General features: G+C 44.2%; 1 protein-coding gene across 1 annotated transcript in view; it reads left to right on the top strand.

The window, feature by feature from the left end:
* Positions 1-8,350, top strand: part of TANGO2 (transport and golgi organization 2 homolog) — a 71,091-nt gene extending 62,741 nt beyond the window's left edge. The window contains exons 7-9 of the mRNA XM_070762729.1: positions 1-154; positions 1,287-1,391; positions 7,606-8,350. Of these exons, the coding sequence (XP_070618830.1) occupies positions 1-154; positions 1,287-1,391; positions 7,606-7,726 (380 nt within the window). The 3' untranslated portion in view covers positions 7,727-8,350. The remainder of the gene's footprint in view (positions 155-1,286; positions 1,392-7,605) is intronic.
* The last annotated feature ends 9,240 nt before the right edge of the window (positions 8,351-17,590 follow it).

The following is a 17,590-nucleotide window of genomic DNA, read 5'->3' as shown; positions in this document are numbered from 1 at the left end:
GGATATACGGCTTGAGCAATTCTTTGCTGGATACTCCCTGGAAGAAACTTCAGTATGGAAAGCAGCTTTTTTCAGACATCGTCCAGCAGAGCCAGGACCTCAAGAAAGAAGACCTGGTCCAGGAACTGATTAAACTGATGAATAACCAGGACCCGTAAGGCTCCCTTCTTCCCTCTTCCTTTGCTCCAAACCGTTCTCACGGGGGGGGGGGGGACTGCAAAGGTCCCAAGTGTCTTGAGATATTGAGAGCTGTAGGCCGTCAACATCTGGAGAGTCATAACTTGCCTAAGCATAAAACTTATCAGGAAAGTCTTAATGAACTCAATCTGTATAGTCTGGAGCAGTGTTTCCCAACCTTGCCACCTTGAAGATATTTGGACTTCAACTCCCATAATTCCCCAGCCAGCGAATGCTGGCTGGGGAATTCTGGGAGTTGAAGTCCAGATATCTTCAAGTTGCCAAGGTTGGGAAACAGTGGTCTGGAGGACAGAAGGGAAAGGGGGGGACGTGATCGAAACATTTAAATATGTTAAAGGGTTAAATAAAGTTCAGGAGAGAACTATTTTTAATAGATTAGATTAGATTAGATTTATTGGATTTATATGCCACCCCTCTCCGCAAACTCAGGGCGGCTCACAACAAGGTAAAAACAATACATAATAACAAATCCAATACCCACCAATCCAATTACAATTTAAGCTGAAAAATTCATAAAAAACAACCCCAGAATATTAAAAAACAAGCACACAATCAATCTAATACCAAAACAACATGAGCAAGGGGGAGATGTTTCAGTTCCCCCATGCCTGATGGCAGAGGTGGGTTTTAAGGAGTTTGTGAAAGGCAAGGAGGGTGGGGGCAATCCTAATCTCAGGGGGGAGCTGGTTCCAGAGGGTCGGAGCCGCCACAGAGAAGGCTCTTCCCCTGGGTCCCGCCAGACGACAGGAAAGAGAACACAAGGATATGGGGGCACAATCTGAGCTACGGCTGTTTTTTTCATAGTTACGACCTTTGTAGCATCGCCATGGTCACGGGTTCAAAATCCAGACGCTTGGCAACTGTTTTTGTAGCAGATATATTCTCATTGTGCCCAGACAGAGAAATATCAGCTCCTACCTAGGATCAAACTCACAGCCTTCTGATTGTGAGGCAAGAGCTCCACCTCTAGGCCATGGACGGCACCATTTACGCGATTACCCCCATGCCACCAATAAATACCCATCTAAGCATAGGAAGTGGGGGAATTTCAGTTCCATTATCTCTGATTTGTCTTCTTTTTGGTCCAGTCAGCTTCCAGACCCTGTAATGGTGGACCAGGGAAAAGATTTTGTCCTTCCATACCTAAACAAGTATGCAGCTCTTTGTGTCCGATGTCCAGGTTATGGAACCAGGTAAGAGGTTCACTGTATGGATTATATTTTAGAGAGCCTGTGAGTGAATGCCGTCCTCCCAGACAGCAGCTAATCCATCCATTTTGTGACCATTCAAAATTACAATAGCACTAAAAAAATATCTCTGTATATAAAAGTCAAATACCACTCACGCATCATCACGAAATCTCCAGAATTGTAAAGCCTACAAACTTGAAACTTGGCACGTATGTTCCTCTTGGCTTCTAGGTGCTCATTAAGAAAGGATTTTTCGAAATGACCGTCAGATCATTAGTATTTCTCACACAGTATTATATTAACATGTTCTGATGCTAAGAAGTTAGATGTTCTACTCCCTCTTCCCACCTGAAAAGAACTGTGATCCTATTGCCAGTTGCCTTATATTAACTCGCTCTGATGGTACCCCTTCGCTAAACTGGGTGTGGGCATAGGTATGGCCAGTGCATGACTCGTCTGGCCTGCGGGCTGGGTGTTTAGACATCCTACTCCCCCTTCCCACCTGAAAAGAACTCTGTTCCAACTGCCAGTTGGCCAGTGCACGACTCATCTGGCCTGCGGGCTGGGCGTTTAGACATTCTGCTCCCCCTTCCCACCTGAAAAGACCTTTGTTCCAACTGCCAGTTGGCCAGTGCATGACTCATCTGGCCTGCGGGCTGGGCGTTTAGACATTCTGCTCCCCCTCCCCACTTGAAAAGAATTCTGATCCAACTGCCAGTTGCCGTATATTAACACGCTCTGATGCTACCCCTTCGCTAAACTGGGTGTGCAGGACTTATCTGGCCTGCGGGCTGGGCATTTAGACATTCTAATTCCCCTCCCCACCTGAAAAGAACTCTGTTCCAACTGCCAGTTGCCTTATATTAACATGCTCTGGTGCTAAGGAGCTACACATTCTACATACATTTTCAAGATTTAGGTGTCAATGTATGAAGCCCAACCACATAGTTTCTTAGCGAAGCACGGGCATCCAGCTACTAGTGAATTAATGAATTAATGAATTAATGAATTAATGATGAATGAATGAATGTTTCTACCCTGTTTTCCCAAAAAATAAGACATCCCCTGACAATAAGCCCAATCAAGCTTTTGAGTGCAGGGTAATAAGGCCAAGCACTTACTTCAGGGTTAAAAAAAAAATAAGATAAAGTCTTATTTTTGGGAAAACACAGTGTCTGTTTGTCTGCCTGTCTGTCTGTCTATCATCTATCTATCTATCCTGTTTTCCCCAAAATAAGACATTCCCTGATAATAAGCCCAATCGGGCTTTTGAGTGCATGGCAATAAGGCCAAGCGCTTATTTCCAGGTTCAATAATAATAATAATAATAATAATAATGATGATGATGATGAGGAGGAGGAGGAGGAGGAGGAGAAGGAGGAGGAGGAGGAGAGGAAGAAGAGGATAGGGTTTTATTTTTGGGAAATCTATCTGTCTGTCTGTGTCTGTCTATCCATCCATCCACCCACCCACCCACCCACCCACCCATCTATCTATCTGTCTGTCTGTCTGTCTGTCTGTCTAACAATTGTCGCAGCAGCATCATGGTCACGTGATCAGAATTTGGGCCCTTGACAACCGGCCTGTGTTTATGTACACATGTTGGGCGCGCGCACGGCCGAGCCGGCCTCCGGAACCCATCAAAAAGTCCTAACAGATCGCCAATCCCATTTGTACCAGGTGGGCCCCATCACTGCACCCAAACCATGAAAAAGAAGCCCACCCCCCTCTCAGAATAAATTGCTGCTTCCAGATATAAATCCATTGTTTGCTCCAGATTTATTGGGATCCCTGCAAAGGAATTGATTACGCAGAGACTTAGACAACATCTATTTTCAGCTAACAGTTGGGGGATAAAACAGGCATTTTGCTGCCATAGATCAAAAGATGGAAAAAAGGGGGGGAAAGTTTGGTGACAAACACCCGACAAAAGTCACAATTTGTGGCCTGAGGCATCTCGCAAAGCAAATTTCCTCGCAGGGAAATTTGGGGGGAAAAAAAAACTTTTAATTCTGGCTCAGATCCACCTGGAAAAAACAGCAGTTTTGACTGCCATTATAATTTATTGTTATAATTTACAGTTATTACCTTTTGGAAGGGGTGTAAATGTCTAAATGACCAAGCCTTGCGAGCAATAGAAGCGATTATAAATCAAAAATCTTATCTGGAAGCAAAGAGGCCAAACCTTTGCTTGGGTTTATCTGTCTTCCACCCCCACCCTCTGTTCCAGGAGGATGCTATAAATACTGAATTTCGCCCGATATTAAGACACAAACAAGGACGAAGTTGAGCTGCTCCCTTGGGGAATTGAATCGAGCAGGGAGATGGAGGTGTCGGTGAAAAAGTAATAGGGCGGCCTCTCTCCTCCTGAAAGATTTGCACCCAACTTTTTAAGGAAAATAAAAGAGCATTCTTTGATGCGCATTTGATGGAATCAGAGTATGTAGATTTAATAGCGGTAAGCTGATGAGAGGTTGTAAGCGGAGGCAAGTCGAAGCTGATGCAATGGGAATGAGGCAGCAAGATTATTAGCAGAATAGAATATAATTCAATAGAATAGAATAGAACAGAATATAGAATAGATATTGGAATATAGAATGGAATGGAATGGAATAGAATAGAACAGAATATAGAATAGGTATTGGAATATAGAATGGAATGGAATAGAATAGAATAGAACAGAATATAGAATACCGGTAGATATTGGAATATAGAATGGAATGGAATAGAATAGAATAGAACAGAATATAGAATAGGTATTGGAATATAGAATGGAATGGAATAGAATAGAATAGAACAGAATATAGAATAGATATTGGAATATAGAATGGAATGGAATGGAATGGAATAGAATAGAACAGAATATAGAATAGGTATTGGAATATAGAATGGAATGGAATAGAATAGAATAGAACAGAATATAGAATAGATATTGGAATATAGAATGGAATGGAATAGAATAGAATAGAATAGAGCAGAATATAGAATAGGTATTGGAATATGGAATGGAATAGAATAGAATAGAACAGAACAGAATATAGAATAGATATTGGAATATAGAATGGAATAGAATAGAATAGAACAGAATATAGAATAGATATTGGAATACAGTGATCCCTCTATTATCGCGAGGGTTCCGTTCCAAGACCCCTCGCGATAATCGATTTTTCGCGATGTAGGGTTGCGGAAGTAAAAACACCATCTGCGCATGCGTGCCCTTTTTTTCTATGGCCGCGCATGCGTAGATGGTGGAGTTTGCGTTCCCCGCCGCCCACGCAAAGGGGAAACCCCGATTCGGCTCCTCGCTGCTGCTGCGCTACCGAGCAGATCAGCTGCTGGGCGGCCGAAGGAACCTTCCCTGGGTCTTCCCCTGAAGGAACCTTCCCTGGGTCTTCCCCCGAAGGAACCTTCCCTGGGTCTTCCCCCTCTTGCTGGCGGGCGGGCGAGCGGCGGGCATCAGCGAGGAGCCGGGGTTTCCCCTTTGCGTGGGCGGCCGGGAAGACCCAGGTTGGGGGTTCGGGGGGGTGCTGGGAAGCCCCCCAGGCCGGCTGCGACCTTTTAAAACAGCCGTGCTGCTTCCCAGCTGAGTCCTGAAGCCAAACGCGGAAGTTCGCCTTTGGCGTTTGGCTTCAGGACTCAGCTGGGAAGCGGCGCGGCTGTTTTAAAAGGTCGCAGCCGGCCTGGGGGGCTTCCCAGCACCCCCCCGAACCCAGGTTGGGGGTTCGGGGGGTGCTGGGAAGCCCCCCAGGCCGGCTGTGACCTTTTAAAACAGCCGCGCCGCTTCCCAGCTGACTCCCGAAGCCAAACGCGGAAGTGGGGGTTTTTTTAATTAATTTTTTTAAAAAAATCGCGATATAGCGTTTCGCGAAGATCGAGATCGCGAAACTCGAGGGATCACTGAATAGAATGGAATAGAATAGAATAGAACAGAATATAGAATAGATATTGGAATATAGAATGGAATAGAATAGAACAGAACAGAATATAGAATAGATATTGGAATATAGAATGGAATGGAATAGAATAGAATAGAATAGAATAGAATAGAATAGAATAGGAGTATGAGCTGGGGGTGGCACAGCAGAGTGCTGTACTGCAGGCCACTGAAGCTGACTGTAGATCTGTAGGTCAGCAGTTCAAATCTCATCACTGGCTCAAGGTTGACGCAGCCTTCCTTCCTTCGGAGGTGGGTAAAATGAGGACCCGGATTGTGGGGGCAATAGGCTGGCTCTGTTACAGAGTGCTATTGCTAACATGTTGTAAGCCGCGGTGAGTCTAAGGAGAAGGGTGGCATAAAAATTGAATAAATAAATAAATAAATAATATCTGTATATACTACTATTAATTTAATTTTCTTTGATTTTCTTCTGTACTTACTATTGTGTTTTCTTTTTCAAAAATGAATAGAATAGAGAATAGAATAGAACAGAATAGAACAGAATAGATATTGGAATGAAGGATAGAATAGCAATAGCGACAACGTTTAGAATTATATACTGCTTCACAGTGCTTTACAGTCCTCTAAGCGGTTTACAGAGAGTCAGCCTATTGCCCCGAGCAATCTGGGTCCTCATTTTACCAGTCTTGGAAGGATGAAAGTTGAATCAACCTTGAGTCTGCTGAGATTCGATCTGCCAAACTGCTGGCAGCCGGGGATCAGCAGAAGTAGCTTGCAGTAGTGCACTCTAATCACTGCGCCACCGAACCTCAGAACAGAACAGATATTGGAATGAAAAATGGAATAGAATATAGAACAGGACAGATATTGGAATGAAGAACAGAACAGAATAGAATAGAATAGGCCTAAATGCTATTGCTGGTGTTATTGCCCTTCCTCCCTCCCTCCCTCCAGTATTTAGAATGCAGTATTGCAGACTAACTCTGCCCACTGCCAGCAGTTCGATCCTGATTAGCTCAACGTTAATTCATCCTTTCATCCTTCCATGGTAGGTAAAATGAGGACCCAGATTGTTGGGGGCAATATGCTGACTTTGCAAACTGCTTAGAAAGGGCTGTAAAACATTGTAAAGCAGCATAGAAGTCTACGGGCTATTGCTATTTTGCTTCTACTTTAAAAACTAGCATTTTGCACCCTCATCAAGTCAGGCCAAAGGTCCAGAATTCTACTGTGTGTAAGCAAAGAGACAGGACCTTAAGTTGCTCCCTTGGTTTTTTTTTCTCAACCCCATATTCAGTTTTCTGTCTGTCTCCAGTTTCTTTCTCTCGTTGCTACATGACAAAGGGGATGGATGGACAAATGAAACATTAGGAACCCTGAAGATGATTATCTCAGGACTCCCTTAATCTTCCTTGAAATAAATCATCTCCTTCTGGCCTTCGGTGGAGGAAATCTTGACTGTTTCGGAGAGCATTGAAAAATTATTAATAACGCTCAGGGTGGTTTTGAACCCAACTGCCTGTTTTATATCCTTGTAGCTTTTAAAAGGCGATTGAATTTGTTGCATCCCTATTCCAAATGTGGTCTCACCAGTGCTCTATGCAGCGGGATCACAATCTCCCTCTTCCTGCTTATTATATCTCTAGCTATGCAGCCAAGCATTCTACTCGCTTTCTCTACCGCCTGACCGCACTGTTCACACATTTGAGACTGTCAGAAATTACTACCCCTAAATCCTTCTCTTCTGAAGTTTTTACTACCACACAGAACTGCCAATACAATACTCAGGTTGAGGATTCCTCTTCCCCAAGTACATTATTTTACATTTGGAAACATTAAACTGCCGCACGAATCCCAGCGGCGGGTTAGGTCACACAGAGTGGGGCTTCTCCGGGTCCCGTCGACTAAACAATGTCGGTTGGCGGGACCCAGGGGAAGAGCCTTCTCTGTGGCGGCCCCAACCCTCTGGAACCAGCTCCCCCCCAGAGATTAGGACTGCCCCCACCCTCCTTGCCTTTCGTAAACTTCTTAAAACCCACCTCTGCCGTCAAGCATGGGGGAACTGAGACATCTCCCCTTGCCTATGTACTTTTATGTATGGTATGTTTGTGTGTATGCTTTTTAAATAATGGGGTTTTTAGGCTTTTAATGTTAAATTGTTATTTTAGACTTTTAATATTAGATTTGTTATTATATATTGTTTTATCACTGTTGTGAGCCGCCCCGAGTCTGCGGAGAGGGGCGGCATACAAATCTAATAAATAAAAAAATAAAAAATAAAAAAACTTGACAAATAAATTTCTTTCTCCCTTTTTTCAGAGCCAACACCATCATTCTCGTCGACGGGGAAGGACAGGTGACCTTCACCGAACGGACGATGCTGGATGCCGATATCACCCAATGGAATACCAGCACTTACCAGTTTCAGCTGCAAATATAAATCGCTTTTCCTATGGATAAATTTGAAAGATGATGGGTTTTTTTAAAAAAAAGACGAAGAAAATGAATTCCCCGTCTGCCAGTCAAGAACCCAGCCAGCAGTTCCAGGGAGGAGCAGATCCTCTTTAAAGTTGCGTAGATCACTGTAGAAATTGTGGAAGACAAAAAAACAACAACCCAAAACAAAATCCAGAACACCAAATCCAGAACAGAAGCACTTGAATAGAAAAATCAGACTCTCATTTAAAAATCAAACTCTATTTTTTTTTTCACAAAGGGGCCTGGGCAGGGGTATTTTGGGGGGGGGGGATAAATCATGTATCTCCTTGAGTGGAAACACCCCCCCCCCGACACACACACACAATTATTTAACTCGCTTAATGAAAGTCGCAGAGAACTTTGGGGAATCACGTATGGTAACATTTCTATTTTTCTGCCTTTCTTTTGACCGCGGAGAGCTGAAAAGCGAAACGATGAAATGACAGAGTTGGGGGAAAAAATTCACAATTCAGTCTCGGCGATGCTGTGCTATCTTTTCATAGGGCAGCATATTTTATCTATTTGTAAGCATTTGTGATTGCACCTATCATGGAAAATCCTTTTAAAAAAATCAGAGCATTGTTAATTCCTTCTCTTTCCTGGCCATATTTATTTATTTTATTTTATTTATTTATTTGTCCAATACACAAATACATAGGAAGAAAAATAGACATGTAGTAATATATATAAGGGTAAAAGTGAACTTAGAGGAGAGGATATATGGAAGGAAGAGAATATACGTATATGATAGGTGAAAGAAAGGAAAGACAATTGGACAGGGGACGAAAGGCACACCAGTGCACTTATGTACGCCCCTTACTGGCCTCTTAGGAACCTGGAGAGGTCAATCGTGGAGAGTCTAAGGGAGAAATGTTGGGGGTTAGGGGTTGACACAATTGAGTCCGGTAATGAGTTCCACGCTTCGATAACTCGATTGTTGAAATAATATTTTTTGCAGTCAAGTTTGGAGCGGTTCGTATTAAGTTTGAATCTGTTGCGTGCTCTTGTGTTGTTGCGGTTGAAGCTGAAGTAGTCATTGACCGGTAGGACGTTGCAGCATATGATCTTGTGGGCAATACTCAAATCGTGTTTTAGGCGCCGTAGTTTTAGGCTTTCTAGGCCCAGGGTGGAGCCTGCCTGTTATGGTCATAATAGCCATAGCCCTAAGACCTATATACCACTTCACAGTGCTTTCTAGCCCTCTCTAAGCAGTTTACAGAGCCAGCCTCTTGCCCCCAACAATCTGGGTCCTCATTTTACCGACCTCGGTAGGATATAAGACTGAATTAACCTTGAGCCAGTCAGGATCGAACTGCTGGCAGTGGGCAGAGTCAGTCTGCAATACTGCATTTCTAACCACTGCACACCATGGAAAGGAGGGAGAGCGGAAGGGCAATAACACAAGCAATGGAGCTTAGTCTTATATCCCACTTTATAGTGCTTTACAGCCCTCTCTCAGAGGTTTACAGAGTCAACCTCTTGCCTCCAATAACCTGGGTCCTCATTTTACCCACCTCGGAAAGATGGACATGTGAGTCAAGCTTAAGCCAGTCAGAATCGAACTGCTGGCAGTTGGCAGTCAATACAATTAGCCTTCAATACTACATTCTAAGCACTGTGCCACCGCAACCCATACGTTTCTATCAGTGGAAAAAGAGAGACCCCTATATCATTTCAGACAAATGGCTCTCCGCTCTCTTCTTAAAAACCTCCACTGTTGGAGCACCCACAACTTCTGAAGGCAAGTTATTCTACTGATTTTTATTGTTCTTTCGGGAAATTTCTTCTTAATTCCAGGTTTGAGTAGTTTCCACCCATGGTTTCTTGTCCTGCCTTCAGGTGCTTTGGAGAATAGGTGGACCCCCTGTCTTCTTTGTGGTAGCCCCCCAAATATTGAAAGACAGCTATCATGTCTCCCCTAGTCCTTCTTTTCAGTAAACTGGACATACCCAACAGTGTTCCCTCTAATTTTTTTTTTGGGGGGGGGGGGGCAGAAAAGTATAGTGTCTGAGCGGCAGTCCCTTTGGGACTGGGCGGCACAGAAATATTAGATAGATAGATAGATAGATAGATAGATAGATAGATAGATAGATAGATAGATAGATAGATAGATAGATAGATAGATAGATAAGCAAGCAAACAAACAAACAAACAAACAAATAAAAACCCCACCCTGTTTTGCCTTAGAGAATTTCAAAATAAAATACTGTACTGTGTGTCTATAACAGTGAGCTCATAATAGGGCAACTCTATCAATATCAAAATGCCACTTAAATAGTTGAGCTAGTTTCAAACTAGATTTTGATTTTCTTTCTCTCTTCCTTACTCCCATTCTTTTTCTTTCTCTTTTCCTTCCTCTCTTTTTTTCTATCTGTTTCTCTTTCTTCCTCTCTTCCTCTCTCTCTCCTTCCCTCTCACTCTTTCCCTCTCGGCTTCTGGGCAGGTTTGGAAAACTCTGAGTTGATGATGATTTTTAAGTGAGCGATTGCTCACTGCTCAGCTTAGAGGGAACTATGATACCCAATTCCTGCAACCGTACTTCTATGTTTTAGCCTCCAGTCTGCTAATCATCTTGGTTGCTCTTCTCTACACTCTTTCTGTTCTGGTTTCTGGTAGAACTTTAGTTATTAAAAAATAACGCTTACTGAATGCAGTATTTCATAAACAAAGAAACTCCATTTTTATTCTCTTCACTTCCGTGTTCAAAATGCAATAGAGACTGGCACATTCTTTTCTCCCGTTATCTCTCTTAATTACATTCCACATGCATTCCTTCAAGCCTCCTCCGTCTCCCAAGATTTATGTACTTACAGTATGATTCAAAAAGAGCAGGAATGACTGCAAAATAACACAGAATAAACTTACTCGCTCCCGAGCCAAACTGAAACAAGTTTCATTGTAGAACTACAACATTGAAACTCCACCCTTCTTCCCCACTGGCCCCCTGATGTGCCAAATACATCACTCCAGTATTTAACCCATTCCTCCCCTTAATATCTTTTTCCTAACACCTGTTCCTTGCATTTTTGAACCCTTCTGAATTGAGGATTAACCCAGCGAATGTCTGTCCCTTCCTCGCTAGATTCTGGACTCATAGCAACATCCTGTGGCTGGCCTCCCACCTGTTCTAATACCTGTAACCCAGGGCCTACCACTAATTCATAAACACTATCTGTATCAGAGTCCTCAAGCTCTTCATCATCCTCCAACTGGCCAGGAGTATGTACAACACTTTCTAGACTCTCAAGTTCAACATCTTTTTTATATTGTGACAACCAAAACTGGATATAATATTCCAAGTGTGGTCCTACCAAAGCCTTATAAAGTGATATTAACACTTCACAAGATCTTGATTCTATCCCTCTCCTAATGCAGCCCAGAAGTGTGTTGGCTCTTTTGGCAGGTTTCAAACACAACACTGGCTCATAGTTGTGGTTGTCCAGTAGGACTCCAAGATCCTTCTCATATTTACTACCATTGAGCCAGTTGCCACCTACTCTATTCCCTGTGCATTTGTTTTTTCTTGCCTCAATGTAAAACCTTACTTTTCTCTCCATTAAACTTCATTTTGTTAGCTTGGGCCCTGTTCTGCCGGGTTCACGGCACGATCCCCCAATTAAGTGCAAAGGTAGAAAGTCAGACACACACACACGTGAAAAGTCAAGAAAATTGTTTTTATCCAAAGTAAAATAGAAGCAAAACCCCCTTTTGGTAGTCAAAGGGTTCACCTTCAAAGCTTGAATGCGGTGAAAAACAATAAACAATAAACAAACACAAAGCAATTAACAAGCAGCTGTGAAGACGTCACAGCCACTCTCCTTCAAACGTTTTCAAACTCACACATTTGACTATGGTTTAGTTTCAGAGTCCTAGTATCAATGCAAAGAGAGTCCTTGGAGAATCCTGAGATGAAAGCCACTTCCTCTGTCACCAAGCAGATAAAGTTCCACACTCTGAGGCCAAAACGCTGCCAATTTAACGGCAGCCCCAATTAGTCGAACCACACCTAACCACAGGTGAAACTCCCTTATTTCCTGTAGTATTTACGCAGCTGCTCTTTCCTAGTCATTGCCCTGCGGCTGCATACGTCAATGAATGTCTCTTCATCTGAATCCAGCGAGGATAATGAGGATGGTGAATTACTCCCTACTAGGCTGTCTGCCATGACCCCCTCTGAGGATCCCATTTCACAGTCACTCCCTGCCTCCGACGCTTCCCTGTCCGAAGCAGTTGGCACCACATCCACCCCCACAGTCCTTGGGGCAGGAGCTGGCCCAGAGCCAACCACAACAGGCCCAGCGTTCAAATTTGTCAAGATCCTTCTCATCTTGAGCTTATCTTCTTTGTATAATCAGATCTGGGGTCTGCTGCTGAAGCCCCTTCTAAGTAGCTCTATGACTAACCATTTAAAATGTAGCATATTGTTTTAAATGGGTTTTCAACAGCAGGCTCAATAAAGGCAAAACACCGCACTTAAACCTGATAATATTTCCCCAGGAGAGAAGGGCTGTGAATTATTCTTCCTTTCTCTCGAATGAGAAAAGCTAAAGTGCAGAATTAATTGTGCATTTCGTGTTGTGTCTTTTATTATTTTTTAAGTATGTAAACAGCACCCGGAGCCTGTCCAAATCCTTCCCTTAGCTCCATTGCGTTTGTTGAACATTTCGAGCATCTTACTCTTTTTCTGCTAGACTGACAGTTAAAATGTTGCTGTCTAGGATGGGTCTGGCAAAAGTTTTGTAGGCTCTTGTGAGTAGTGTGAGATTGCCTGAGCAGAAGCTGCGTAGGATCAGGTTAACAACTCTAGAAGCTTTTTTGGCGATATTGTTGCAGTGGGCTTTAGCACTTAGGTCATTCGATATTAGTATTCCAAGGTCTTTTACTGAGTGTGGGTTGGCAGTGAGAGTTTGTTTATTCAGTTCGTATGTGCGGTTTGGATTCTTTTTGCCGATGTGGAGGGTAGAGCATTTGTTGGTTGATATTTGAAGTTGCCAGGTGTTAGACCAACCTGAGACAAAGTCCAGGTCTTTTTGGAGAGTGAGTGTGTTGTCAGTGGTGTTGAAAAGTTTCACATCGTCGGCAAAAAGAACACAGTTGCTTTCGATATGGTCACCGAGGTCATTGATATGAAACAAAGCCTGGTTTGAAGCCAGTTTTTTGTCAGATGGCCTCGATTTATTGATCAAGAATCTCGTTTTATTCCCAATTCCTTGAGGTTTCTTTTAAAAATTACTTCAAAGGTCGAGCGATGTTCTTTCTGGAGCCCGAAGCAGACGGAGGGAAAACATATAAAATGGGTACAGCTGGAGAACTCTGATTTAGCTAAACGCTTCCCTTCACTGTCTTCTCGAGTGTGGAATACGTGTGCAATTTGGTGTTACAACATTGGTGGAAATAACAGCGGTCTCATTCTTTAGGCCTCTTGGGAGAGTGATTAGTCACGCTTGTCTAAGACTACATTCTTCTTCGCGTGATATTATGCTCCCAAAGAATTTTTTTTTTTAAATGTCTGGTTTTTTTTACGTCCACCTTGGAGAGAATACAGTGATACCTTGTCTTACAAACTTAATTGGTTCCGGGACAAGGTTCTTAAGGTGAAAAGTTTGTAAGGCGAAACAATGTTTCCCATAGGAATCAATGGAAAAGTGATTAATGCGTGCAAGCCCAAAATTCACCCCTTTTGCTAGCCGAAGCGCCTGTTGACTTCAGTGTTTTTGTGATGCTGCAGGGGAATCCCAGCAGGGTAATCCCAGCATCACAAAAATGAGCGCTTCGCTGGCAACGGAAGTCCGGAGGTGAGGTTTCCCAGCGAAGGGAGCATCAGTGAAATCGCAGCATCACAAAAACACCGAAGTCCTCGAAACCCCACCTCCGGACCTCTGTGTTTTTGCGATGCTGCGATTTCACTGAGGTGCCCCTTGCTGGGAAACCCCACCTCCACACTTCCTTTGCCAGGGAAGCGCCCATTTTTGCGCTGCTGGGATTCCCCTGCTGGGATTCCCCTGCAGCATCACAAAAACACGAAAGTCTGGAGGTGGGGTTTCCCATGGAGGGGAGCCTCAGGGGAATTCCCAGCAGCGCAAAAACGGGTGCTTCACTGGCAACGGAAGTCCGGAGGCAGGGCGTCCGAGTGGCGGCGGTGGGTTTGTAAGGTGAAAATAGTTTGTAAGAAGAGGCAAAAAAATCTTAAACCCCGGGTTTGTATCTTGAAAGGTTTGTATGACGATGTGTTTGTAAGATTAGATATCACTGTAATTTCTTGTTAAAGTCTATCGGGCTTTCGTGGAGTAGCTAAACATACAGAATAGCAGAGTTGTAAGGGACCTTGGAGATCTAGTCCAACCTCCTGCCTAGGCAGGAAACTTTACATCACTTCAGACAAATGGTTATCCAACATCTTCTTTAAAACTTCCAGTGTTGGGGCATTCACAACTTCTGGAGGCAAGCTGTTCCATTGGTTAATTGTTCTAATTGTCATGAAATTTCTTCTTAGTTCTAAGTAGCTTCTCTCCTTGTTTAGTTTCCACCCATTGCTTCTTGTTCTACCCTCAGGTGCTTTGGAGAATAGCTTGACTTCCTCTTCTAATCTCATAGGGTATTCTGTTTCGAGTGGAGGAGTGAAGGGCTCTTCTGGTGAACTATCTTTGGACATTTTCAAGGGTGTTAATGTCTGAGATGCGATATGGGTTCCAAACGGATGAGCTGTACTCGAGGATGGGTCTGGCAAAAGAGTTAGAATAGTTTGAGAGAGAGTTAGAATAGTTGGTCTGTTCTAATGGCCTATGTTACCTTCCCAAGGTGAAGAGTGGATGTTTTTAAAAAAAATTATGTTATCATTGCAGCCGGTGAATTTTTAGAAGAATCAGTCTTTCTACCCAATCATGTCACGATTTAGAGAGGCTTCCCTCTCTAAATACAGTGATCCCTCGGTTAGCGCGGGGGTTACGTTCCAAGACCTCCCGCGCTAACCGATTTCCGCGTTATACTGGATGCGGAAGTAAAAACACCATCTGCGCATGCGCGCCCTTTGTTCCATGGCCGCACATGCGCAGAAGGTGGAGCGACGCAAGTTCGGAGGCTGGCAATGCAATGGTGATTTTTCCGGGCTCCTCGCCGCTACCCACAGGGCAGCGCTGGCGGCAATGGCAATGGCAACCCTCCCTCCTTCCCTCCTTCCCTTCTCTCCCTCCCTCCTTCCCTCCTTCCTTCCTCTCACCGGCTTTCTTGGGGCAGCGCTGGCGGCAATGGCAATGGCAACCCTCCCTCCTTCCCTTCTCTCCCTCCCTCCTTCCTTCCTGATTTTGGCCAATCAGCAATCAGTATGACGTCATCGGGCGGGAAAAACCGTGGTGTAGGAAAAAAACCGCGGACTTATTTTTTAATTAATATTTTTTGAAAAACCGCGTTGCAGCGTTTCGCGCTAATCGAGAACGCGCAAATCGAGGGATCACTGTATATAAAAAGGAAAGCCCCATTTAATGGTTCACCAGGGGTATTTCTGCAGATCCTTAATTATTTGGAATGCCATCCAGGCCCTCGTCAACAGGGGTAGACAAACTCCCGGAATTGGCTTTTAGCCCCCTGATTTAGCCTTTTTAAATCTTTTTCTGGTGCTTCCCCTGTTTAGCTCTAAATGACAGCAGCTCCCTTGCTGGCACACCGGGATCTCCTTTGATCAATTGTTTTCAAATGGATAATTGATATACCTAAAATACCGCTGAAGAATTCTCCATGCGGACGTTCCTTCTTAAATTGTTAAAGAACCGAGCCTTGGGCACAGGTTCCAGATGAAAGAAGGAAGTCGTAAGAGCTTTTACAGATACAGACAAGGGAAAGGCGTATAGAAACATAGATTGATGGCAGAAAAAGACCTCACGGCCAATGTACCCTCTAATTTTTTTTCGGTGTGGGCGGAAAAGTATAGTGTCTGAGCGACAGTCCCTTGGGGACTGGGCGGCATAGAATAATAAATAAATAAATAAATAAATAAGAAAAAAATCCCTTTTATTAAAAGAAATTAATAATTTAAAAAAACCAAAATCCATTACTATTAAAACTAAATCAACCAGCAAAAACAAAAACATAACTATTAATAAAAACAGGTGAGGGCTGGGGTTTTTTTCTGTGTTATTATTTAAGTGCTTTTACCATATGCTTTAAATCAAGTCACTTCTCTCTCTGTTTCTCTCTCCTGTCATTCTCTGCCTCAATCATTTTCTCATTTCTCTTTTCTCCCCTTTTTTCTATCATTTCTCTCTATCTCTTACTTCCACTCTTCTCTCTCTCTCTTGCTTTCTCTGTCTCTCTCACTCTCTTCCTTCCTCTCTCATCTCTTTCTTTCTTTCTTTCTCTTTCTCTCTCTTTCCCCCTCTTGGTCTCTTTCTTTTTCTCACTTTCTCCCTCTCTTGCTTTCTCTCTCTCTCTCACTCTTTTTTGTTTTCTTTCTCACATTCTTTCTCTCTCTTGTTCTCTCTCTTGCTATCTCTTTCTCTCCCCCCTTTCTCTCTCTCTCTCTTTCTCACTTTCTCTCTATCTTGCTGTCTGTTGCTCTCACTCACTCTCGTTCTCTCTCCGTTCTTCTCAGCGGAGGCTGGTAATATTCAATTTCGGGGGGGCACGCGCGGTTGCGCGCGCTCCCTATCTCCATACCAGGCCACTCGGAACATTCAAAATAAGAAAAGCCTTCGCCGGCAGGCGTTCTCTCAGCAGAGGCCGGCGAAGGTGATATTCAATGTCGGGGGCGCGCGCGCGGTTGCGCACGCTCCCTATCTCCATACCAGGCCACTCGGAACATTCAAAATAAGAAAAGCCTTCACTGGCTAAAGTTTTTCTTATTTTGAATGTTCCGAGTGGCCTGGTATGGAGATAGGGAGCGTGCGCAACCTGCCCCGCCTCTCCTGCAACCCCCTTGCTGAGAGCCCGGGATGAAAGTGCTCTCAGCAAAGGGACTGAGACAGGCAGGGCGTGCGTTCCGGGTGTGGAGGAGCCGCGCCCAAAGGTAGGAGGCGGCGGCGGAGCAGAGGGGGCGGATCGGGCGGGGGGCAGTGACAAAAGGCCGAGGGGGCCGGAGGCAACATGGGGAGGCAGGGGCGACTGCGGCTCCCTTCCCTTCTGCTGCCGGCGCCTCCCCGCCCCCCCCCCCCCCGCGGGACTGCGCGCCCATGGAAAATGGGGACTGCGCGCCCATGGAAAAGGGCGCGCGACCCGGTATTTTGGGATGCGCGCACGCTCACGTGCGCAGCCTACAGGGAACGGTGATCACGGCCCATCTAGTCTGCCCTTAAACTATTTCCTGTATTTTATCTTAGCATGGATATATGTTTATCCCAGGCACGTTTAAATTCAGTGACTATGGATTTACCAGCCACGTCTGCTGGAAGTTAGTTCCAAGCACCTACTACTCTTTCAGTCAAATAATATTTTCTCATGTTGCTTCTAATCTTTCCCCCAACTAACCTCAGATTGTGCCCCCTTGTGCTTGGGTTTACTTTCCTATTAAGAACACTTCCCTCCTGAACCTTATTTAACACTTTAACATATTTAAATGTTTCTATCATGTCCCTCCTTTTCCTTCTGTCCTCCAGACTCTACAGATTGAATTCATTAAGTCTTTCCTGATAAGTTTTATGCTTAAGACCTCCCACCATTTTTGTAGCCCTTCTTTATCATCTGGGGGTGTGGGGTTTTTTTTTTGCTTCTGTGTGTGTGTGTGTGTGAGAGAGAGAGAGAGAGAGAGAGAGAGAGAGAGAGAAGGGGGCGCAGTTTCCTAACGGTTCAGACCGGTTCTATAGAACCAGTAGCAGGAATTTCTTCCCATTCATCGGAC

The sequence above is a fragment of the Erythrolamprus reginae genome, chromosome 10, assembly GCF_031021105.1.
Source record: "Erythrolamprus reginae isolate rEryReg1 chromosome 10, rEryReg1.hap1, whole genome shotgun sequence".
Taxonomy (NCBI): Eukaryota; Metazoa; Chordata; class Lepidosauria; order Squamata; family Dipsadidae; genus Erythrolamprus; species Erythrolamprus reginae.
The sequence above is the reverse complement of the archived record's forward strand: the minus strand, read 5'-3'. Positions and strand labels throughout refer to the sequence as shown.